Here is a 21,473-nt window from a genome sequence, read left to right as displayed (position 1 = left end):
ATTATTTAGCATGCAAGTGCGTTTGCCATGCCTACTTTGATCCTTTCCCCGTACAATGGTTCCTCAACTTGCGTGTATTATTCAACCATTAGATTAGCTTTCATGTCTGGTTCTGGTTTCGATCTTCCAATTGAAAACGACGATTTATCCCCACGTTTGAGTGTTTCAAATCAGCCGCATTCAGTCTCTCGCACTGTCGTAAATTCTTGCACAAACAGCCACAAAATGCACGATGGTACAACACTTGGGTTCATGTCTCCCGTCTCTCCATCCACTATAGTTAGATCATGCTAAGTGTGGGTATATATGCTCAGTACGTGTATATTCTCTTTAATTTCTTCTTATAAATTTCATCCCTTTCTTGTGCATAGTTTCATCTATAACGGGTAATCTACTTTTTACCCAGATTCTGATAATTCAGAAAAGGAAAATGAACTAAAAGTCACAACCTGAAAAATCTAGCCTTTTCAATTTCACACTAACTGACTAATTAATTATCAATTGCTTTTTAGAGTACCTAGCTCCTCCACACAATGAATAATCATAAAATAGAACAAAGAACTGAGAAAACAAAAGCCATCAGACATATAATTAATGCTCCATGTATCCATATCTACTCCTATACTTATTATATGCTTGGAGTATATTTTATACTAATTGGTATTCTGAGGAAAATTTTACATTAATCTATCTCAGAGAAATACTGAATATATCTATCATCCATCAACACTGGATGGAGTTATAACTAATATATATTATATATTCCATGCCAACTCAATAGCTATTAATATTGAATTGTATATTTATTAAATTAACAAATATTAAATAAGATCACAAAAGAATACAACCCTGATACTCCAAAATTTAAAATTTTCAATTCCTCGTTATGAAATTATGAAATAAAAATAGAAAAAAAAATCTAGAAAGTATGTATACGATAGATTCTAAATTTTTGTAATTGCTAATTCTGAATTTTAAATGTATTATTGAAATTTAATTGTTTTATTCTTGAGTCCATTACATGTTACTTCAATAATATTATGGTACAAAGCGTATAATATAAATAGAAAATAATATGTGTGATGGTGAAATTTCCACCACATATTTTTCCTGGTTGCGTGGCTCTATTCACCAAGGTTTTCAATTCAGAGTGTCCGTAATGCAAGGTTTGAGTAGGAAGGCAGTGGGGTCAAAGGTTTTATGTGTAGGGGTGTGTTACGAAGAACACCGTAGAGTGCATGGTGTGGTATGTGTGAGCACGCGTATCTTCTATATAATTAAAAAGAACTTTGCTAGTTTTCAAGCACCTGCAATTTTGTAAATCTTCAATCACCTAAAGTTACATACTGATAAACATAGTTTTACAGTGCTATAAAATGACCAATCATTTAACTCTAATTTTGTTGTTTTATATGGTTTTACTTTTATTATTTTATCTATATATGTTTGAATTGTTTTGATCTAATTATTTAAAATTTCATGAGCTATAAATTTATTTCATATAATTTTATAAATATTCGTAGGTTACAATAATTTATCATTCAACGTTTTTTTTACATGGGAGTAACTAGAATCATTGTATTGTCATCTAAAGAACAGGATTTTTCTTTTTGAAAATTTCAGGCGCTTGTGATGTCTAGATACTTCCAACTAAAAAAAGGTAGTACTCGCACGTGTACAAACTAGTACTACAATACATACTGATACAATTACAAAAGGCCCCGGCCGGTGGGACATATACCAAAGGTCCTGCACTGCACGCGATGCGTGCAACACCACACACCTCCACTCCGCGATGATCTCCGTGATATATAAGATTGGTAAAATTGGTTATATAGCATCGAAAGTTCACGTTTTTTGTTTCATAGCACCGAAAGTTACCGTTTCACTTTAATAGTATCCAAAGTTCACCATATTCCCATTTTTAGCACTTCTGTCAATTTTGCCGTCCGTCTTGATTGTTATTGATCCAGCCACACACATGATATGACATTTCTACCCCTCATTGACATGCATTATACTTGTACTTGTGAGGGGTAGAAACGTCATATCGTGTGTGTGGTTGGATCAAGACGGACGGAAAATGATCGAGAATTGACGGAAGTGTTAAAAATGGAAACATGGTGAACTTTGGGTGCTATTTCGTGTGTGTGGTTGGATCAAGACGGACGGAAAATGATCGAGAATTGATGAAAGTGTTAAAAATGGGAATATGGTGAACTTTGGGTGTTATTAAAGTGAACCGGTAACTTTCGGTGCTATAAAAAAAAACGTGAACTTTCGATGCTATATAACCAATTTTGCCAAGATAAACGCACGATGCAGAACTCGCTATAGCTATAGCTAGCTAGCTACAAGTCGCTTCCTTGCCGAGAGCTAGGTAGCATTGCCAGTTTGCCACCCATCTCGCCGCGAGCTATTTATAGCTGATCGATCGCTTGATTTCACCCGCGGCGCTCTCCACTGATCACAACACTAACTGAGCTCACGCGCACCAAGCAGAAGGCCGCGCGCGCGCGCGCGTTTGGTCTCGTCCATGGAGGCGATGGAGTCGCGGGCGGAGGATCAGGGCGTCAAGCGCAGGGAGCCGTGCAAGAAGAGGATCGGGAGAACCGCGGGCGCCGGCTCGGAAGCCGGCAATGGCAGCAGGCATCAGGCATCCTGCTCGCCGCCGCCGCCGCCGTCGTCGTCGTTCCCGCGACGGTGCGCGCGTCTCGTGAAGGAGCAGCGCGCGCGGCTCTACATCGTGCGCCGCTGCGTCACCATGCTCGCGTGCTGGCGCGACGTCGACTACCTCTGACCGTACATTTTTTACAAGCTTAAGCCGGTCTCTCTTCTGCTTAATTCTCTTCACGTTCCGATCGAGAGAAATGCAACCACGTCCGTAGCACAGGGGAGCTCTATATATGTATTGCTAAATGGAGTTCGAAAAAAAAGTGTATTGCATTGCTAGATGGAAAATGTAAGGGACGAAATATGTGAAACTACGTACTCCTCATATACATTCTCTGTAATTATATATATGCCTCGTTCTCTCGGTTCGTATTTGTACATTTTCTTTCTAGTTCTTCTTGACGTTACAGAAACGAATTGAAATCACGCAGGTTTCAATTCACAACTTGTGAGAGGCCGGCCAAGAGCAGATCGAGCGCCGTTGCTTTACTGTTCTGATCAGGCCAGCTATGGCTCTGCATGCTGCAGCTGAGCGTCTGCACTGTTGAGCACAGCACAGTCGTCGTCGTCGTGAATCGTCAATCGTCGCACCCTAAACGACACGTCCGTACCTGAGCAGCCTGTTGCCATCGGCAGCAACTTGCCAGCCCAGCCATCACAGTCCACAGACTAGCTTCTTCGGACAGTAGGACAAGATAAGAAAAAGGTGTACTTTTACAACCTTAGTCTGCTCCTCTGTTTAAAAAAAAGAAAAATACTTATGAATTTGAACATAGCCTATATAGAGATTCAAAGCCCAAACTTTTTCTTTTTGGACGGCAGGTATATCGGCGGGGGCGGGGGCAAAGCCACGTTAACCTTAGTACACAGGACAGGTGTTATCACTGCAAATTACTCCACCTCTAATGCCTATTATACAGGCTTGTTCACTTTGCTAACATTTTCAACCTTACCTTTTTTTTTTGGTAAAGTTATAAAAAAGTGGCTACATTTAGTTTGTTGCCAAATTTTAGTAAGTACACGTAAAATCTTACCAAAATTTGTAACTTGCCAAAATTTTGGCAACCTTACCAAAATTTGGTAATGCCAAAACTTGGTAATGTTGAGAATGTTAGCAAAGTGAACAAGCCCTACATGTTAAGTATGCGTATAGATACCTGATAATTTTTGTTCTAGATTCACCATTTTGCCGTTATACCTGGCCACTGTTATATATTTCCTCAATCCCAAAATAAGTGCACCTAGGTATCTAGATAAGAATGTAACTATTCTAAGACGATCCAGATTTGTAGTCTTATTTTGGATAGAGAGTAGTAAAGTGCACTGTACATTCTATCCAAATCGTCTTACGCACGGGAAAAAAAGTTCAGGCCTTTTGTCTAGCAACTTAGACTGTGTTTAATTCTTTGCAAAGTTGAAAGTTTGGGTTAAAATTGATACGATGTGACTGAAAAGTTATGTGTGTATGACAGATTAATGTGATGGAAAAAGTTAGAAGTTTGAATCTAAGCACAGCCTTAGCAAGGCGTCAAATACCTGCCCGTACCCATGGACAGGCCAAAAGTTCAGTTCAGTTTCATAGCACACCTCTCAAGATGGGCCGTGAATTTAGCCTTAGGAGTTAGGTCGCGAACTTCCATAGTGGGCCGTGTCTCACTACTCAAGGCCCCAAAGCCCATACGAATATTCCCACCCGTACTTTCTCCCATGGCCCACCACTCAGCAGGCATCATCACTGCTCGAGTCGAGAGTCGAGTGTCGAGACATCCACCGCTACGGGGAGGCATCCCATTCGCATCACTATCTTCCAAATCTCGCGAATAATCGAGAGAGAGAGAGAGAGAGAGAGAGAGAGAGAGAGGCGACGAGACGGCGATTGCTCGGTTCTCCCGCGGGCGGCGGCGAGCCGGCGAGGGCTTCTCCGGTGGGGGGCGGCGAGCTATCCTAGCGCCCGCCTTGGGAGCGCTCTCGCGGTACGTGTCTGCTGTTGCCCCCCAGCTGGCTCGATTGGCTCTTTTCGATTCGGGCGTGTTCCAATCTGGTGTACGAGCTTGAACAGTTCGATTTCGCGAGCGATCTTCCGTGAGGGTATATGCCGCGAGACCCCCGCTGTTTGGTCTATCCGGCTTGTTTTACTGCCCCGAATGATGCCCGATGGAACTTTGCAACGAGGGATTCGCGGTTCTGTATCATGATAACACGCATGGAATGCTAGAAGGTGTAGGTCTGTATTAGGTTTGTTGGTTGGGGAGGAGCAGCAACGTCTGATCACACGTCCACAGCAGTGGCAACCTTTTGGTTGCATCAATGCAGTCCCAGTTAGGCGATAGTTGGATTGGGTGTATTTAGGAGAGACTGGGATTGGTCTATGTGTTTTCCTTCAGAAAAGGAAAGTGACAAACCTGATTATGCTGCTGTGGGGAGTGCAGAATGAGTGTCATGCTTGATTACCAACGTTTGGTTAGGATATTTCCACAGCTGTCCCTCTTCAAGTTAAAGGTCATTAGCTGTGGTGTCCTCTTCTGTGGAATTCTGGAACGCTAAGGTTCAACTTGAAAGTACGGGGCACCTTTATATTGGCTTGAAATTGTGAAAGCAGTGAATTTAAATAAGTGGAGAAAGTGATTTTTCCCCCAATTTTCTAGATGCCTGTACTTTATGATTTGATGAAGATTGGATCTGTTATAATACATACTCTAATACTATGATGAATAATCACCCAGGATCTCCTTTGGAGCTTTGATAGCATAGCAAGGTCATGGCAGAGGTTGCAGATTTAACTGGGGATGGAGGTGTTCTTAAGACGGTGGTCAGAAAAGCAAAGGATGATGCTATAGCTCCAACTGATAGTCTTCCCTTGGTTGATGGTACTGCAGTTCATATATTTATTTCTCAATCCAATCATTTCCATGAAATTCCTTCTGCTTGATTAGGCAATCTCTAGGCAGTTGAGTTACATTTATAAGTTGGTTAATTGGTCCTAAATCCTAATAATTTCTCATTCAGCCGTGTTTCCACTCTTTTTATCAGTGACAGTACCACACAGTGAATGCCTGTGTTTCGTTTGTCATGTCGATGTGTAAAACTATTTATGTATATTACTAGTAATTGAGTATGTGCATAATACAAGACATAACACAATACTTAGCCCACTTACATTTATATCCTTTCACAGTTCATTATGAAGGCACACTCGCTGAAAATGGTGAAGTTTTCGACACCACTCATGAAGACAACTCTATTTTTTCATTTGAAATTGGGCAAGGAGCTGTCATTAAAGCATGGGATATAGCTTTAAGAACTATGAAGGTATAAAACTTCTAAATTCTTATTGCTAGCTCGTTCTGATTCTTTCAAAGATTTTGCTGATATGGAGTGACATATTGGAATATTGAAGGTTGGTGAAGTTGCAAAAATAACATGCAAGCCAGAATACGCATACGGAAGTGCAGGGTCGCCGCCAGAGATTCCACCCAAGTCTGTTGCTATTTCTCCTATGCGATGCAAATTTGAGTTCCTGGTGTCTATAATTGAATCAGCTTTGTCTTTGCAGTGCAACACTCATTTTTGAGGTGGAGTTAGTGGCTTGTAGGCCTAGGAAAGGTTCAAGCCTGGGCAGTGTTTCTGATGAGAAAGCCAGGCTAGAGTAAGATGTTTTCAAATGTCTTCTTGTTATGATTACAATATGAAGTTCCCAGTTATTATGTTAAATAGCACAGCTGTACAAGATACAGAAAACTGGTTAATATATCACATGCATCATAATTTAGTCAAAACTATAATGCTGGAGAGGTAGGAGTTAGGAGGAATGCAGTAATCACTTTATGGAATCAACTGTTATGCTGATTGCCTGTGAAATTATCTCGAGATAATTGCTTATTTTCTACCTTCTTGAGCTATGAAGACTAATATCTGCGGAATACATGAATTTCCTTAGGGAACTAAAGAAGCAGCGAGAGCTAGCTGCTGCCACCAAGGAGGAAGAGAAAAAGAAGAGGGAAGAAGCGAAGGCTGCTGCAGCAGCTCGTGTCCAAGCCAAACTTGACGCGAAGAAGGGGAAGGGAAAAGGAAAGGGAAAATAGATGACTAGTATTTGCTTCTGACTACTGTAACCTAGAAATAATCCGCAACAAATCATCATCTGCAAGATTGCTTGTTGGCTACTGTTCATCAGATGCTGCGTTGTTGCTCCTGTTTGACACCATGGCTGTACTGATAGAACAAAATTGTAGTTAACGTTTTCACAAATCATCACATGCAATCATTGACCGGTTATTGGTTAATGATTGCATCTTCATATCTGATGATATACCGCGTCTCTGTAAGTTAATGCTCAACTTACACGATTTTATCGGATATTGAGGAGTTGCCCTTTTCACAATGCTGCATAGTAACAGAATTTACTGGCTAGGCTACGCATCAACCTCGAAAAAGGTGTTGCAGTTTGACATGCGCCATTTTCACACAGGAAGACTATAGCCATGCAAGAGTGATGAACCACAATATGCATTATTGTGCACCTTATACGGTGACTGCTTATGCGATCTAACATACAATGCAGAAGAATTTGAACCAGAGCTTTGAAGAAGTAGAATCATCCAAACATTACCCAAACATCGTATCATCGTGTTAATATTAACAAGCATATGTCAGCAGTGTATACACAAAGAAACTGCGTCGATGTATGACAAATAAATATAAGTTCTGTTCTTAATAAACATGTATGCGAACAATCTCAGATGATTCCTATCGTGGCCTTTCGCTGCCATAAGTGGCTCTTTAAGAGAACAAAGTATGGATGTTGGATTTACAGCAGCCCCCCATTTTTTCCTGCCGGGGAGATCTACAACAGAATTGACTACATTCAAATCTCCTAATAAACGCAATCAGAGACTACACTAAATTACAGGCGAGGCAGCATGTTCTGCCTCATCAAGTATGTAAAAAAACCACCACGAAAACAAAGAAGCAGCCTAGCCCATGTCCTAACTTGGAGCCGTGGGGAGGTCCTGTACGTTACACTTATAGCACATTTCATAAAGGAGCTTCAAGACCTTGACAGATTATCTGTACTGCTCCAAAACACAATGCTTCAGTAAAAAAAAAAGAGGCACATATGGGCAATCTAATAGGAAGCCAGAGGTCTATGTTCAGATTAGCAACTACCTAATGAATAAATAAATAACATTATCTCGTGTTAATCACATCGATGGTGTAGATAATGGAATATCATGTGATGTACGGAAACGGAGGCCATTTCCCGTATTAGTCGATACTGGACAAAGCCAGCAGAATATGTTAGGTCCCAGCACCTGTATAAAATAATGACAATAGTTGGGACATCAATAACAAGCAATACCTCCCCTTGGTCAGGAAGCATGAATATTAATGCACTGAAATATGCAACCAATTTTGAATTACTGAGACAAATGCAATGTTAAAGCAAGTACCAGAAGGCTGCATAAGATGACTATGCTGAAATTTAATGGATTGACATTCTCATGTTCTGTTTCCTTTCTGTTTCTACTGGATGAATGGGTAGTGGCAAAAGCTTTGATGTCTTATACAGAGGAAAAGGGGACAATCTTCGACATTGTTTCTCAAAAGTCAAGTATTCGGTTGTTCCCGTATTGCCTTCTATTAGGATATGTAGAATGTTTATGCTCTGAAAGAAGATACAAATAGCAACGAACAAAATAGTTCTTACTGAAATAAGATTCTCGTAGACACCAAGATGATACGGATGATGATAAAGATTTCCACCCTTTTCTGCTAACCACATTGCTCTCACACCTTCATGATACTGCAAATTATATTAACGACAGCCACTGTTAAAAGCAATCCTCCATCTTTAAATAGAGGTTGAGATTGATTTTGCACAATTAACTTCTCAAACTTTGACAACTAATATATGTATAAAAATCATATAGGTTAACTTCACAAAAATAATCGTTGAATTTGCCTTGCAAAATACTTCCATGATATGCAATATTTATTATTAATTTTAGCATATATTGATAAATATTTTATTCAAATATTGCACAGACGGAAAAGTGAAAAAAGCAACCTAATTTGTGAATTGAGGGAGTAAATACCAACCTCAATTGTAGTTTTATTCTGTAATATGAGGTAGATATGCCAACCAAAGAGCACTGTCAAAGCCAAAGTCAGCGGGCATAGAATGATCCCACAAATGATCTGTCAATTTGGAAAATCCTTCAAAGTTTACAACAATCCTAGTGATGGTTCAGAAAAATAGGGAATATCATAGTACAGACTAACTCAAAATTACACTCCCAGCACACTTACAATCGATGTCCTAGAAGAATCATTGCTTGAATGTTCATCTACAGGAACACTGTACATGGCGCTCCCTATGATAAGAATCTGAAATAAACATGAAACTTTCTCAGTGCTCTATACCCAGACAATCATGGTTGCAAAGGTAAATCAAAGAAACTTAAGTATACCATAGCATAGAAGCATGCAGTTACAGCATACAATACAAAGATAAAAAATATTTTGTAGTTCTCATGTCCAACACAGTTATTAATCCATATACAGTGATGGTCCTGCACATAAGAAGTTGCTGAAAAAGTGTAAATGGGTAATTAACAGAAGATACAAGACAGATTAGTACTGATCAGCACCATTTTTAGAACACATCTTTTGCAAGCACGGCAATGGTGTGCACGAGGGGGTTTATAGTGGCCACATTTCTGGCAATATCTCAAGTCCCCACCCTGAAAAAAAAAAAGTATAGATACAAAATGTTTTGTCAGCAACAATAAGAATATAACAAAGGTCGATGCGTACAGCATGAGTGATCAGTTGTTCACCCTCTTTCAGCTTACTATTTTTTGTCCCCATTCCATAGCACATACACTTAAAAATTACAAGACCGCAAAGGTCAATTACCCTAAAGAACTGTAATGGTCTAATAGGCACTATCCACTATCAGAAAGGAGCAATTCTCTCAATCAGATTCTGAAGTCAGAGTCGTTGGTTTAGTTCTAGCTTATTTTTTGCCAGGCCAGCGGCGAAGTGCCCCGACTAATTTTATTAAGATTGGAGAAGTTTAAAATATTTGGACAACAAACATGGTTGTTGTTTTACAACCCCAGCCCCTAGGGGTTGGGAAAACTACGGACTCCACACCGTCCTACACTCGTTGAGCATTAAACACATTGCCCCAACACAGAGGTTATAAGTGATCACTCGGTAATTCTTCTATCACCACGCCTCCTAGGTTAGCTGCACGCCAAGCCCACCATTCTTCAACAATTCAACAATTGCCCAGGAAACTTCAGAGGTGCTCTAGCTGATTCCGTCAAAAACCCGTGAATTCCGCTCTTTCCAAATAGTTTTAGCTTACTACTAGTTTTTGTAATGAACGTATTTTGAAACTATTCATCTCAAACGCACAGAAAATCCATGTTGGTGTGGCCAAGGCACCATCAATCGACAAAACCTTAATATTCAGGTTAGATCCACTCATACTGTGGATGCACTTGATTACTCAGATCTTAAATTGCCTGTCGGCGTGTCAGCGACAGTGCGAGACAGTCCCTCCTCCAAATGCTTCAAATTTCACGAACTAGATTGCATATTTGGCTATTTGCCGCATTTCTCAATAGAAATGCGAAGATATATAAAGCAGAGTTGTCCCAATGTAACTCCTGAGTCAAACAATGGCCATAACCGAGCAAACCTTCTACTCCAGAAATCCAAATCCTATAATAGGCGGAAAGCCTACCGATGGGACAGCGCGAACGCACCTTGCGCTTGATCTCGTGGAGGGGGCTCTCGGCGTCCTCGACGTCGGGCGCGAAGGAGGGCGGGACGCGGCCCGGGTCCCGGCACACGGCGACGGCGTAGGTGGCGACGCAGGCGGCGGCGAGGGCGGTGAACGCCGCGGCGTTCGCGGCCCCGGCCGCCGTGGCGAGCCCCAGCCACCGGGCCACGGCGACGAACACCGTGGTGTAGTAGACGTACCCGATGGCCGCGAGCACCGAGAGGATTGGCAGCGTCAGGTAACCCGGCCGCCCCATCGCCGAAGCCGGAGGCAGCCGCAGGTGGGCACGCGCCTCCTTAGGGTTCCGGCCGGTGGCGGGAGGTGAGGGAGCGCATCCCTTGTGCGCCCGGCGCAGGCGGGTCCGGGCGAGCGGAAGCGGAGGCGGAGGCGGCGGGCCTGCGTTCGGTGACGTCACTTTATTTCGCGGGGAGAAACAGCGTCGCGAGGGAGAGAACGGTGTCAAAGAAAAAAAAAAAGCCAAAAATGCATGTGTAGACTTATAAATCAGTTTATTATAAGGTAAAAAAACTAAGCTTAAACAATCAAACAGTTTTTTGGTTCTGTTTTTTATGCCATAAGTCATTCTAGCTCTATTAAACCAAAGATTATATTGGATAATATTTTTGACTTATATGAGGTGAAAGTATGACTCTACTATTAAATTTAGACATTAAATTTATCGGCTTATAAATCATATAGGGAATCATATAAGCTAATAAATTGACTTATAACTATATATAAGCCAATAAATCTAAGCCTAAACAAAGAGGTCCTAATATGTTTGAAGGTACTACAAGTTCGTTTGTTAAAAAAAAAAAAGTATAGATGAGCTTACAACACACACTCACACCTATAAACGTACATACACACATTCTATTTCTTTTGAGCATCTCAGTAAGACTGGTTTGGTATGTCTTGAAGTTGATTAAATCACCAGGGATGTCTTGCTGTTGACAGATATATCATCTACGAATGAAAGAATAATTAGCTATAAATACAATCACCTTATTAAAAGTTTAGAACTCGAACTGTACTGGTATCTTTCATCACTCTATAACGGATATGGTTGGTGTAATTAGTAGCTTCGTTAATGGTGTGTCTCAATATACTACCTCCATCCCAAAATAAGTGTATAGATGGGTATTTGTGTCTAACGTTTAACTATCCGTCTTATTTCAAAAATTTATGAAAAAAATAAAAATAATAAGTTACACATAAAGTATTATTCATGTTTTATTATCTAATAACAACAAAAATAATAATTATAAAATAATTTAAATAAGACGAATGGTCCAAATCCAATGTTAGATATGAATAGTGTAGAACTGTATTTATTCTAGGACGGAGAGAATATCTTTGGTGAATCTTTAACCATTGCCGTGTTGTATACGATTAAGAGATATTTTTTAAGATAATGATATGATTATAAGATATTGATAGTAGGGGTGTTAGTGTGTAAACAATCTTTGGCTTGGAATGTCCGTGGAGGAGGTTGGTTATAGCTACGTCGACTATGGTTTCGTGCAAACCGGCAAGGTTTGATTAAACAAACGCGGTGACTGGCTCAAGCGTGGACAACGATCGAGTGATTAATTGTTGATAATACGCAATCACGCATGGCTGTTGAACCCGGTGAGTGGTGATGGCGTTGGTGCAAGTAGGTGGTCTACTATGATGTAATCTTGTTTCACGATAATTAAGGAACTAATGGAAACAACGGTTGAACTTGCTTGGAAGTAAAATGGCTTTCAAGGGGTCTCCCGTTTGCTTCACACATTTTTATCAGACGTGTCCGCAGAGATTTGCGTCCCAAATTTGATTCGGGGTTAGCACGGTGCCTACGCAGAAATTGTATTTAAATGTTAAGTGTTCGATTCCCGATGTGGGTCAAGATGGCCGAGTTGGTCTAAGGCGCCAGTTTCAGGTACTGGTCCGAAAGGGCATGGGTTCGAATCCCATTCTTGACATTTAATTTTTTTAATTTTCCAGATAATATTTGGTGATTTTATTTATTTATCTTCTAGACATTTACTTTTTTAATTTCCCAATTAATATTTGGTGATTTTATTTACTTTTCCCATTCTTGACATTTATTTTTTTAATTTTCCAATTAATATTTGGTGATTTTATTTATCTTCTAGACATTTACCAATTAATATTTGGTGATTTTATTTACTTTTCCCATTCTTGACATTTATTTTTTTAATTTTCCCATTAATATTTGGTGATTTTATTTATTTATCTTCTAGACATTTACTTTTAAATTTCCCAATTAATATTTGGTGATTTTATTTACTTTTCCCATTCTTGACATTTACTTTTTGAATTTTCCAGCTAATATTTGGTGATTTTATTTATTTATCTTTTAATTTTCCAATGAATATTTGGTAATTTTATTTATTTATCTTCTAGTTACTATTTTCCCATTCTTGACATTTACTTTTTTAATTTTCCAATTAATATTTGGTGATTTTATTTATTTATCTTCTAGACATTTACTTTTAAATTTATATTTGGTGATTTTATTTACTTTTCCCATTCTTGACATTTACTTTTTGAATTTTCCAGCTAATATTTGGTGATTTTATTTATTTATATTTTAATTTTTCAATGAATATGTGGTGATTTTATTTATTTATCTTCTAGTTACTATTTTCCCATTCTTGACATTTACTTTTTTAATTTTCCAATTAATATTTGGTGATTTTATTTATTTATCTTCTAGACATTTACTTTTAAATTTATATTTGGTGATTTTATTTACTTTTCCCATTCTTGACATTTACTTTTTGAATTTTCCAGCTAATATTTGGTGATTTTATTTATTTATATTTTAATTTTCCAATGAATATGTGGTGATTTTATTTATTTATCTTCTAGTTACTATTTGGTCTTTTTAATTTTACAATTAATATTTGGTGATTTTATTTATTTATTTTCTAGATACTCCCTTCGTCCCTAAATATAAGGAATTTTGGTTGGATGTGATACATCCTAACACAACGAAAAGGAATAAATGTCAAGAATGGGAAAAGAAATTAAGGTAATAGTTGGTGATTTTTCTTGCAAAACAAAATAAATCAATTTGGTATTCCTCGCAATAGAAAATGAGTTAATGTGATTTTCCTCACAAAAGAAAATGGATATTTGGTGATTTTCCTCACAAAGGAAACAAATTGTTGTGATTTTTCATTATTATTTGGAATTTTATTTTATTTTTATTACATGGTAGACGTACATGCACACACATCAGTAACACATATCTGCGAATGTCTTGCTTAACACATGCTCAAAGATATAGAAATTAGCGATACATCTCTAATCTTATTAAATTATTATCGAGAACCCACTTAAAAAGGAATACTTGTGATTTTCCTCGTAAAAGAAAAGAAATACTATTTGACAATGTATACGCCTGTGGCACCGTGCACCCAGCAGGTCACTCGCAGCAATAAAACCAAAACTTGATTCATGTCCTTTTTGCCTCCTTAGTATTTAATACTATCACAAATGTTATTCTGTTCTATTCACATGGGTGCTTACTCAAACAGAGTAAAATGATGTGCTTCCGAAAATTCAGGCATATATGCGTGGCTTTCATATTAGGGCCGGGAACGACGTGGCCTTTGCTAAGTCCATAAACCACCGCAAATTCTTAATCAGTCTCACGTCTATTAACGTACGGTTTTTATGATAAGTACGTGTTGCCGACGCTAAACGCATATGAACGAGGGAGGGCGATCCTTTTTCAAAAGGCAAATACGATCTTAATTGCAGCTTACCGTCCTGCTGATAACTAAGTTTCGTACATGACCAGCTGAACATATTATCCCAAATTAGTTGACCTTAAAAAGGAGTCATCTCATGCATGTCGCGTGTTTTGATAACCTCAGAAATTAAAATTCAGTTCTGTTTAGGTGGATCAGAACGGCCAACCCATAGATCAGTTAACTATTTGAGTATAATGATATAATTCATTCGACTATTTTTAACACAACGAGATTAAAAGGGTTTTAGATCAAGGGTTAGGGTTGACAATCCACATCATACAGGTTTACAGCCATAATTGAGGTGCTGACTTTATTTTTACTAATGGAATAAATTTTTCGGCCTCTGCAAACACAGCCAATAAAATGAGGCGTTGAGTAAGGTCTTAATTATCAAAGCGGTAAATCGCGAACTTTCATTTGTCATGTCAAAGGAACAAATTGGAAAAGACTCTGCGTGCAAAACAAGCTGGTTTTCCAAAGAATCAGTCGCTATTTTTCGTAGGAAGAATTTGCTCACCTAATAACTACTCCCTCCGTTTTGAAATATTTAACGCCGCTGACTTTTTATCATATGTTTGACCGTTCGTCTTATTCAAAAAATTTAAGTAATTATTAATTCTTTTTTCTATCATTTGATTCATTGTTAAATATATTTTTATGTAGGCATATAATTTTACATATCTCACAAAAGTTTTTAAATAAGACGAACGGTCAAACATTTGCTAAAAAATCAACGGTATCAAATATTTCGAAACGGAGCGAGTACCTGTTAATCAATGAACTCTGTTGTATAAGATAAAAAAAATGGAATTAATAGGCACTAGCTAGGGAGGACTGATCAACAACTAGACCAACACAAAATCTACGTATGAGTAAAATAGATTGAGCATGCAACCTGTGATAATGGATGTGTAAATATATATATACAGCAGTATAGTTTGATTACAACAAAAATAAAATCAAATGAATCATGAACAAATTTCGTAAGAAAAAGCAAGGAAAAGCAACCGTAGGTGAGGTTTGATATCTAATGGTGGCTGCTGTCTTCATTTACATTTCTTTGCGTACATACATGCACACGCATGTAAATTAAAACTCGCAATTTTTTTGGGGGGTATCGCAATTAAAATTCGTCAAATTAATCTTGTGAGCAGAGCACTTTGGCCACGAAAGTATTGTGAATTTGTGATCGATTAGTGGAGCAAGAAGCCGAGAACCTCCTTGAGGCGGCGCTGCCACGGCGCCGGATCCGCCGCCGGCGGCGGCTTGACGTTGACGATGCCGTCGTTGCCGGCGAGCACGCGGTACTTGTCCTTGCGCGTGAAGGTGGTGCACTCGAACCCGAGCTTGGCGGCGAGTATCCTCTGCACGTAGTTGGCGACGTCGACGGCGCTCTTGCCGGCGGCGCACGTCTCCTCGGCGGGGAGCTGGTTGAGGAAGGTCACCTCGTACACCGGCCTCGGGTTCATGAAGAAGAAGATGGGGTCCATGGCCTTCCACCCCCTCGCCGTCGTCGGGTGGAAGAGCCCGACGCGGTAGTTCATCGCCACCGGCACGATCCGGTCGCTGAGCTCGGCGAACAGCGCGGAGAAGCGGAGCAGGAAGGGCTCCCGGCACGTCGTCCCCTCGGGGCACACCGCGACGTCGCCGCGCGACAGCTCGGCGCGCATCTGCGCCGCGTCCACGCCGCGGTCGCGCGTCAGCCGCACCGTCGGGATCGGCGAGAGGACCTCCGAGAGGCGGGAGATGGAGTACGTCACGGCGGCCACGCGGCGGCCGAGCACGGTGGCGAGCACCACCGGGTCCATCAGCGTCCGGTGCGTGCACACGAAGAGGACGCCGGACGCCGGCCCGCTGGCGGCGGCGGGCGGCGGGGCGCCGTGCACGACGACAGCGCCGCCGAAGTAGGGCGCGATGCGGGGGATGATCTGGATGGGCACGGAGATGCCGACGGCGATGCGGACGAAGGCGACGAGCGCGCCAAGCGGAAGCCACAGGAGGATGACGAGCGACATGAGCGGCGTGGGCCGGCACACGAGGCGGCCGTCGTGGAAGATGACTGGCCGGAACGGAGGGCATTTGTGCTGCTCGCCGGCGGCGGCGACGTCGTCGCCGTCGTCCTCACAGAACGGCGGCCGGAGTTGCTTCTGCATGCACGTAATCAAATTACAGGTTTAATTCGCGGTTTCCCGCCATGGTGGTCCCAACAAAACTATAGCATGATAATTAACACCTGAACGAGCCACGATTTAACATAATTATTGGAGAAAAGTGATGCGTATTTGGCCACAAATTAAAACCACAATAGCGATGCGCATTTCAATTTTCAAACAGAGTTATTCAGATGAAAGCTATGGCTTAGCGCGCACACACAGAGACACACACTTCAACATGTAAGGTTCACGTGATCACTCACTATGTACGAGTATACGTACATAGTAATTTCTACAGTCAAATTTAAATTTTGTGACACGAGTACTAAACTACTAATTTATTCGTCTAAATTTGTCCCGACAACTTGGGTTATTTTTTAAAGAACTTTTGCCGACTATCATGACATCCTTTCATGTGCACCGAGTTGCATGTTGTGCATGTTGTGGAGTATATCGAACACAGATTTGGAGATGCATCATGGATTGATGGGTTAAGTTTGACTCTTGTGGCTGTGGCGGTCACATGCGTAAACGACTTTCAGAATTAATCTAGCTAGGCATTTAGTTGTGGTATGGTTCATCCTCGTCCATGCATGCATATGCCCAAATTCCATGCACATATTAAACGGGAACATGTACCGACGCGCATGCTTATGGGCAAGCACCTCTAAAGCTCTACTCCTAGGAAAATATACACATTATTTTTTCTTCCTAGGAAAATGGCGCACATTAATTGCTCCATCGATCAAGTGCGTGTTCTAGTATACTACTACTCCCTCCATTGACACTTTTAAATCACTGTCAAATTTATGAAAAAAAATTGCTGACTATAATCAAATTCAGTAGTTTTTTGCTATATGATGCAGATTAATTAGTGGTTTGGACGAGTTCCGGGAGTGTTCGTGCACGGTGTGTACGTGGTAGTACCTTGCAGAAGGGCAAGAAGGATCGCGTCGCCGACTCGGACCGCGCGATCCCGACGTCCGGCCGGTCGCCATCGGCGAAGAGCGCGCGCACGCGTTCGGCGACCGCGCGCTCGCCGCCGCCGCCGCCCCTGACGAAGCCGGTGGACCGCCTGAGGCGGCTGTACTCGAGGTCGCAGCCGACCACCTCGTGCGCGCCGAGGTGCTCCCTGGCGAACCGCTCCACCATGACCCGGGGCATGCGCGTCACCACGACGCGCCGCCCGCCGCAGGACCCGAACGCCGCCCACGCCGCCGGGTCGACGTCGTCGGCCATGAACTTGGGCAGCACGGCGCGCGCCACGGCCTCCACCTCCGCGCGCGGCACGCCCGCCGTCGCCACGAACGCCGCGGCGCGCAGCGCCAGGTCGCCCCGCCCCAGCGCCCGCTCCAGCGCCCACAGCAGCGGCCACAGCGCCAGCAGCGCCGCGAACCGCGGCAGCCCGGACGCCTCGAACGCCACCAGCATGAAGTACGGGAACGTCGCCGCGTCGCGCAGCAGCGCCCCCTCCAGCTCCGCCACCACCGACCGCCTCTCCCGTCGACTCTTCGCCTCCGCCTCCGCCGACATGGTCACCATCGATGACACAAAACACAGTTCACCACCACTTCAAAGTACGTGAAGCGAGAGATGCAGATTAATGAACACGACTACTACTTGATGAAGCGAAGAGAAAGAGGAAGAGAGTATGTGTTATATGGGAGGCGATCGCAGTGGGCAGGGTTTGGCTTGACCGGCAACTGGGGGGTTCTGGGTTCAGGTAAGCGGCTCGCAACCACCAAGAAATCCTAAAAACAAAGAGAGAAATCCTACGCTTTGCATGCGAAAAAGTGGCGTGATCCAGCGAGAGATGATCGATGGCCAACCTCGCACCCAACAGCTACCGAGGTTTAACCTAAGCGATCGAGTTTCACCAAACTTAAAAAACCAGCGGAATCGAGGAGACGTGTCGCGTCGGGTTTCCCCTTCCCTCTCCCGTATTTATGCCTCGCGTTGGAAATAACCGGGCGAGGTGTGATGTGAACCGGTGGTAGTAGTAATACACCGATGGCTACGTGCGGGGAGGTTTCGTGGTGGACGCGCGCGCCGCCTGCGCTAGCTGTGGATTGCGCGTGCGTGAGGGGGGAGGGAAGCCGAGAACGTTCTCACCGAACGCTCACCAACACCGCACACACCGGCGAGTCGGCGACGGCCACCTTTGTGCCGCGCGCGGCAGCGATGGTGTTGTTGAGTGGCGATGTGGACGGTCGTGATAGACTAATATAGCCGGTCAATAGTGTAACGCAGCAGCTTAATTTGCTCCGGTTCCGTCGTCCTAGCTAGTTGTACTTGATGTTATGAAGTTCTCTACGCTGGTTTTTTCAGCGGTAGACGATTCAAGTAATTAAGGCCCTATTTCTTTTAGCTTAGAATTATTATAATATAGATTATTAAGTCATATTACTATAAGCTAGATAGATTGTTATAATCTATAGTAGAATAAACGGTTAGTTGTTTCTTTCCTAGATTATTAGAGCCTAGATTATTGAGTTTGCAAGTCTAAATAGGGAGTGGGGTGGCATGGTGGGTAATTTTTCACCCAATAATCTGGAAAAAGCTCACCTAAATGAGCTTATCAGATTATAATAAGTTGGGCTCCAAATTATAATAAGCTACTTCAATAAGTTGTCTGTTTCTTTCAGCTTACTCCCAATAATCTGGATTATAATAATCCCAAGATGAAAGAAATAGAGCCTAAGAAGTTATGACTTTGTGGATACGAAAGTTAACTCACCTTTGTCTATCTTTTGGCTTGCCCTGTAAATATTTCCCTATCTGATTTTGTTTTATTTTTTCTCCATCTCTATTAATATACGAGGCAAAGCTTTTGCCCTCCTTTCAAAAAAAACTCACCTTTATCTAGGTATAAGCACTTTTGGATACATTATCAAAGAGACTTAATTAGGGTCTATTTTGTTTGTAACTAAATTTGTCATATCTGACGTTAGTCGTTAGGAGTAAAAACGGTATGAAAACTTTTCGGATCATAAAGCTATTTTCGAAAACGGAATCTATCGGTCGGATTTTTTCGGAAACGGAATTGAATTTGAAAATATTTTCTCGGAAACAGAATCGAATGATAAGAGCGGTTTCGTCGGAACTCGAAATCGATTGGAAACTTCCGGAAATTTTCTCGGAATTTCCAGACCCATAGCACAGCCCATACAACACAATAATAGCCTGACCTAAATTTCTGTATTAGGATTTATCAATATGATTCCTATCTTAAACATAGATCATTTATTTCATAGATTATGTTTTGTCATATATTGTTGAGACTGATATGATTGTGTTTTATGATGAATTGTTGACCGTTGGGATTTGAGAATTGGACTTGATAAAGTTTGAAGTTCAGTTTGAGGGTTTTTTTATTCCAATAAATTTTCGTTACCGTATCCGCAGCAGTTCACTTTCGCTCTGTTTTCGGTTTTGATAATATCCGGTTCCATTTCTATATCTGGGGTTTCCGATTTCGAAAAAAAATAATTTACAATATCATCACGGTCATAATAGAGGATAGTACTCCCTCCGCCCCTAAATATTTGACGTCGTTGACTTTTTTAAACATATTTGACTGTTCGTCTTATTGAATTTTTTTTTGAAATATATAAAACTATATGTATATATAAAAGTATATTTAACAATGAATCAAATGATAGAAAAAGAATTAATAATTACTTAAATTTTGTAAATAAGACGAACGGTCAAACATGTTTAGAAAAGTCAACGGCGTCAAATATTTAGGGACGGAGGGAGGCTATATTAGCTAAGTAGATGGTGAGACTTGAGAGGATATTTATACAAGTAAAGATGTAGCATCGCAACAATCTGTGTCAGGTCCCCTCCTGTGCTGATGGTCTTATACTCTTATTACAATCTGATTTTTCTTCTCTTGGCTTTGGACTAGCATTCTGACTTTAGGACAGTTGACCAAGTCACATATGGCCTGATCAACGTATCTCTCTCTAGCCTTTATGTAGATTGATTATTGATGCAGCATCTGGGAAGCTGCAAATGCAATTAGCCGACACGACAGGAACAATCACGAGTAAAGGGTCGTTTGTGTTCGTCCATGCATAGTATCTGATGGAGGGTCCGATCAACAAACAGTTAACATGACTCAGCGTACTAAAGAACAGTATCCAACATAGAGAGGGGGAAAATAGATCGGTCATCGAGACAACAAGCCGCATACTTTGCTCATTCTCATAAAAAACGAATGGACTGAATATAACACGTTCTAATACAATGAATCTGAACAGAAATCTGTTCAAATTCAGAGTACTAGATTGATTTTTATGGAACGGAGATAGCATCTTTAAAAAAACACGAATATTAGAAAATAACCTAATATAAATAATTAGAAGATGTGAGGCTTTGAACCCAAATCGTCTCACTACCTTACGGAGGAATAGCTCTGCGCGTTTCTCCGAGTATCTCATAAGAGCACCCGCAATAGTAAAGTAAGGTACTCTCTATAAAACATGTACATCTCAGCAATAGACTAGATTAATAGTAAACCACCTCAATAGTATGTCTACATGGGTATCTATAGCTCTCTAATCCATTGCCTCGTTTTTCTCTATAGACTATCTTCGGGTTAGTAGATATCTTTAGTCTCTCTCTTCATTTAATCTCTTCCAAGTAGAAAAATATGCTGACATGGATCTTTTGTAGAGAGCCTATAGATAACCATTATGGGTGCCCTAAGCAACTAAAGGTTTCAAATAATTCAAATAGTGATATTAGCAAGCATTTGCAGCACCCCCAAAACCCCGGCCAAGTCTTCGAGTCTCCACGGAAATTAATTAAATGCAGTTAGCCGATCTAATCTGGAACACGAATTCTCCGTTTCTTTTTCAAACATCTTCGATCGATCGCTCTCGAATTTATGCGCGCTCTCTCTCTCTCTCTCTCTCTTAACCAGTCTTTACTTAACAGACAAGTTTCAAGCAATTAGGGCAAGCTTTATAGTAGAGATGACTACCCCCATCCAATTTCTACATGATATACACTATTAATTAAGAGGTAACATGTATTAGATCAATCTCAACTCAAGACACTACACATTCTATAAAC

General features: G+C 41.2%; 4 protein-coding genes and 1 non-coding gene across 6 annotated transcripts; 3 read left to right on the top strand and 2 right to left on the bottom strand.

The window, feature by feature from the left end:
- Positions 1-2,404: 2,404 nt before the first annotated feature.
- LOC127772711 (small polypeptide DEVIL 11-like) lies at positions 2,405-3,031 on the top strand. The gene has a single exon (XM_052298665.1). The coding sequence runs from the start codon at positions 2,537-2,539 to the stop codon at positions 2,798-2,800; it is 264 nt and encodes an 87-aa protein (XP_052154625.1). The 5' UTR covers positions 2,405-2,536; the 3' UTR covers positions 2,801-3,031.
- Positions 3,032-4,456: 1,425 nt separating this feature from the next.
- Positions 4,457-7,029, top strand: LOC127774012 (peptidyl-prolyl cis-trans isomerase FKBP20-1). Its single transcript, XM_052300279.1, has 6 exons — positions 4,457-4,646; positions 5,397-5,540; positions 5,849-5,982; positions 6,071-6,150; positions 6,227-6,319; positions 6,611-7,029. Exons 2-6 carry the CDS (start codon positions 5,432-5,434, stop codon positions 6,753-6,755), a joined length of 561 nt encoding a protein of 186 aa, XP_052156239.1. The 5' UTR covers positions 4,457-4,646; positions 5,397-5,431; the 3' UTR covers positions 6,756-7,029.
- A 304-nt stretch (positions 7,030-7,333) lies between these two features.
- Positions 7,334-10,937, bottom strand: LOC127774011 (probable protein S-acyltransferase 16). 2 transcript variants are annotated; one of them, XM_052300278.1, is made up of 8 exons: positions 10,452-10,937; positions 9,324-9,416; positions 9,144-9,245; positions 8,983-9,060; positions 8,773-8,871; positions 8,381-8,476; positions 7,840-7,985; positions 7,334-7,740 (listed from the first exon to the last, which is right to left on the bottom strand). In XM_052300278.1, exons 1-7 carry the CDS (start codon positions 10,722-10,724, stop codon positions 7,875-7,877), a joined length of 852 nt encoding a protein of 283 aa, XP_052156238.1. In that variant the 5' UTR covers positions 10,725-10,937; the 3' UTR covers positions 7,334-7,740; positions 7,840-7,874. The 2 variants fall into 2 exon arrangements, with proteins under 2 accessions (XP_052156238.1, XP_052156237.1); XM_052300277.1 differs by having other exon boundaries at positions 7,334-7,745; positions 10,452-10,936.
- A 1,417-nt stretch (positions 10,938-12,354) lies between these two features.
- On the top strand, positions 12,355-12,435 carry TRNAL-CAG (transfer RNA leucine (anticodon CAG)). The gene has a single exon. It is a non-coding gene; the product is annotated as a tRNA-Leu (tRNA).
- A 2,685-nt stretch (positions 12,436-15,120) lies between these two features.
- Positions 15,121-18,297, bottom strand: LOC127773007 (glycerol-3-phosphate acyltransferase 5-like). The gene is made up of 2 exons (XM_052299017.1): positions 17,319-18,297; positions 15,121-16,385 (listed from the first exon to the last, which is right to left on the bottom strand). The coding sequence occupies exons 1-2, from the start codon at positions 17,931-17,933 to the stop codon at positions 15,432-15,434; spliced, it is 1,569 nt and encodes a 522-aa protein (XP_052154977.1). The 5' UTR covers positions 17,934-18,297; the 3' UTR covers positions 15,121-15,431.
- Between the last annotated feature and the right edge of the window lie 3,176 nt (positions 18,298-21,473).

The sequence above is a fragment of the Oryza glaberrima genome, chromosome 5 (genome assembly GCF_000147395.1).
Source record: "Oryza glaberrima chromosome 5, OglaRS2, whole genome shotgun sequence".
Classification (NCBI taxonomy): domain Eukaryota; kingdom Viridiplantae; phylum Streptophyta; class Magnoliopsida; order Poales; family Poaceae; genus Oryza; species Oryza glaberrima.
The sequence above is the reverse complement of the archived record's forward strand: the minus strand, read 5'-3'. Positions and strand labels throughout refer to the sequence as shown.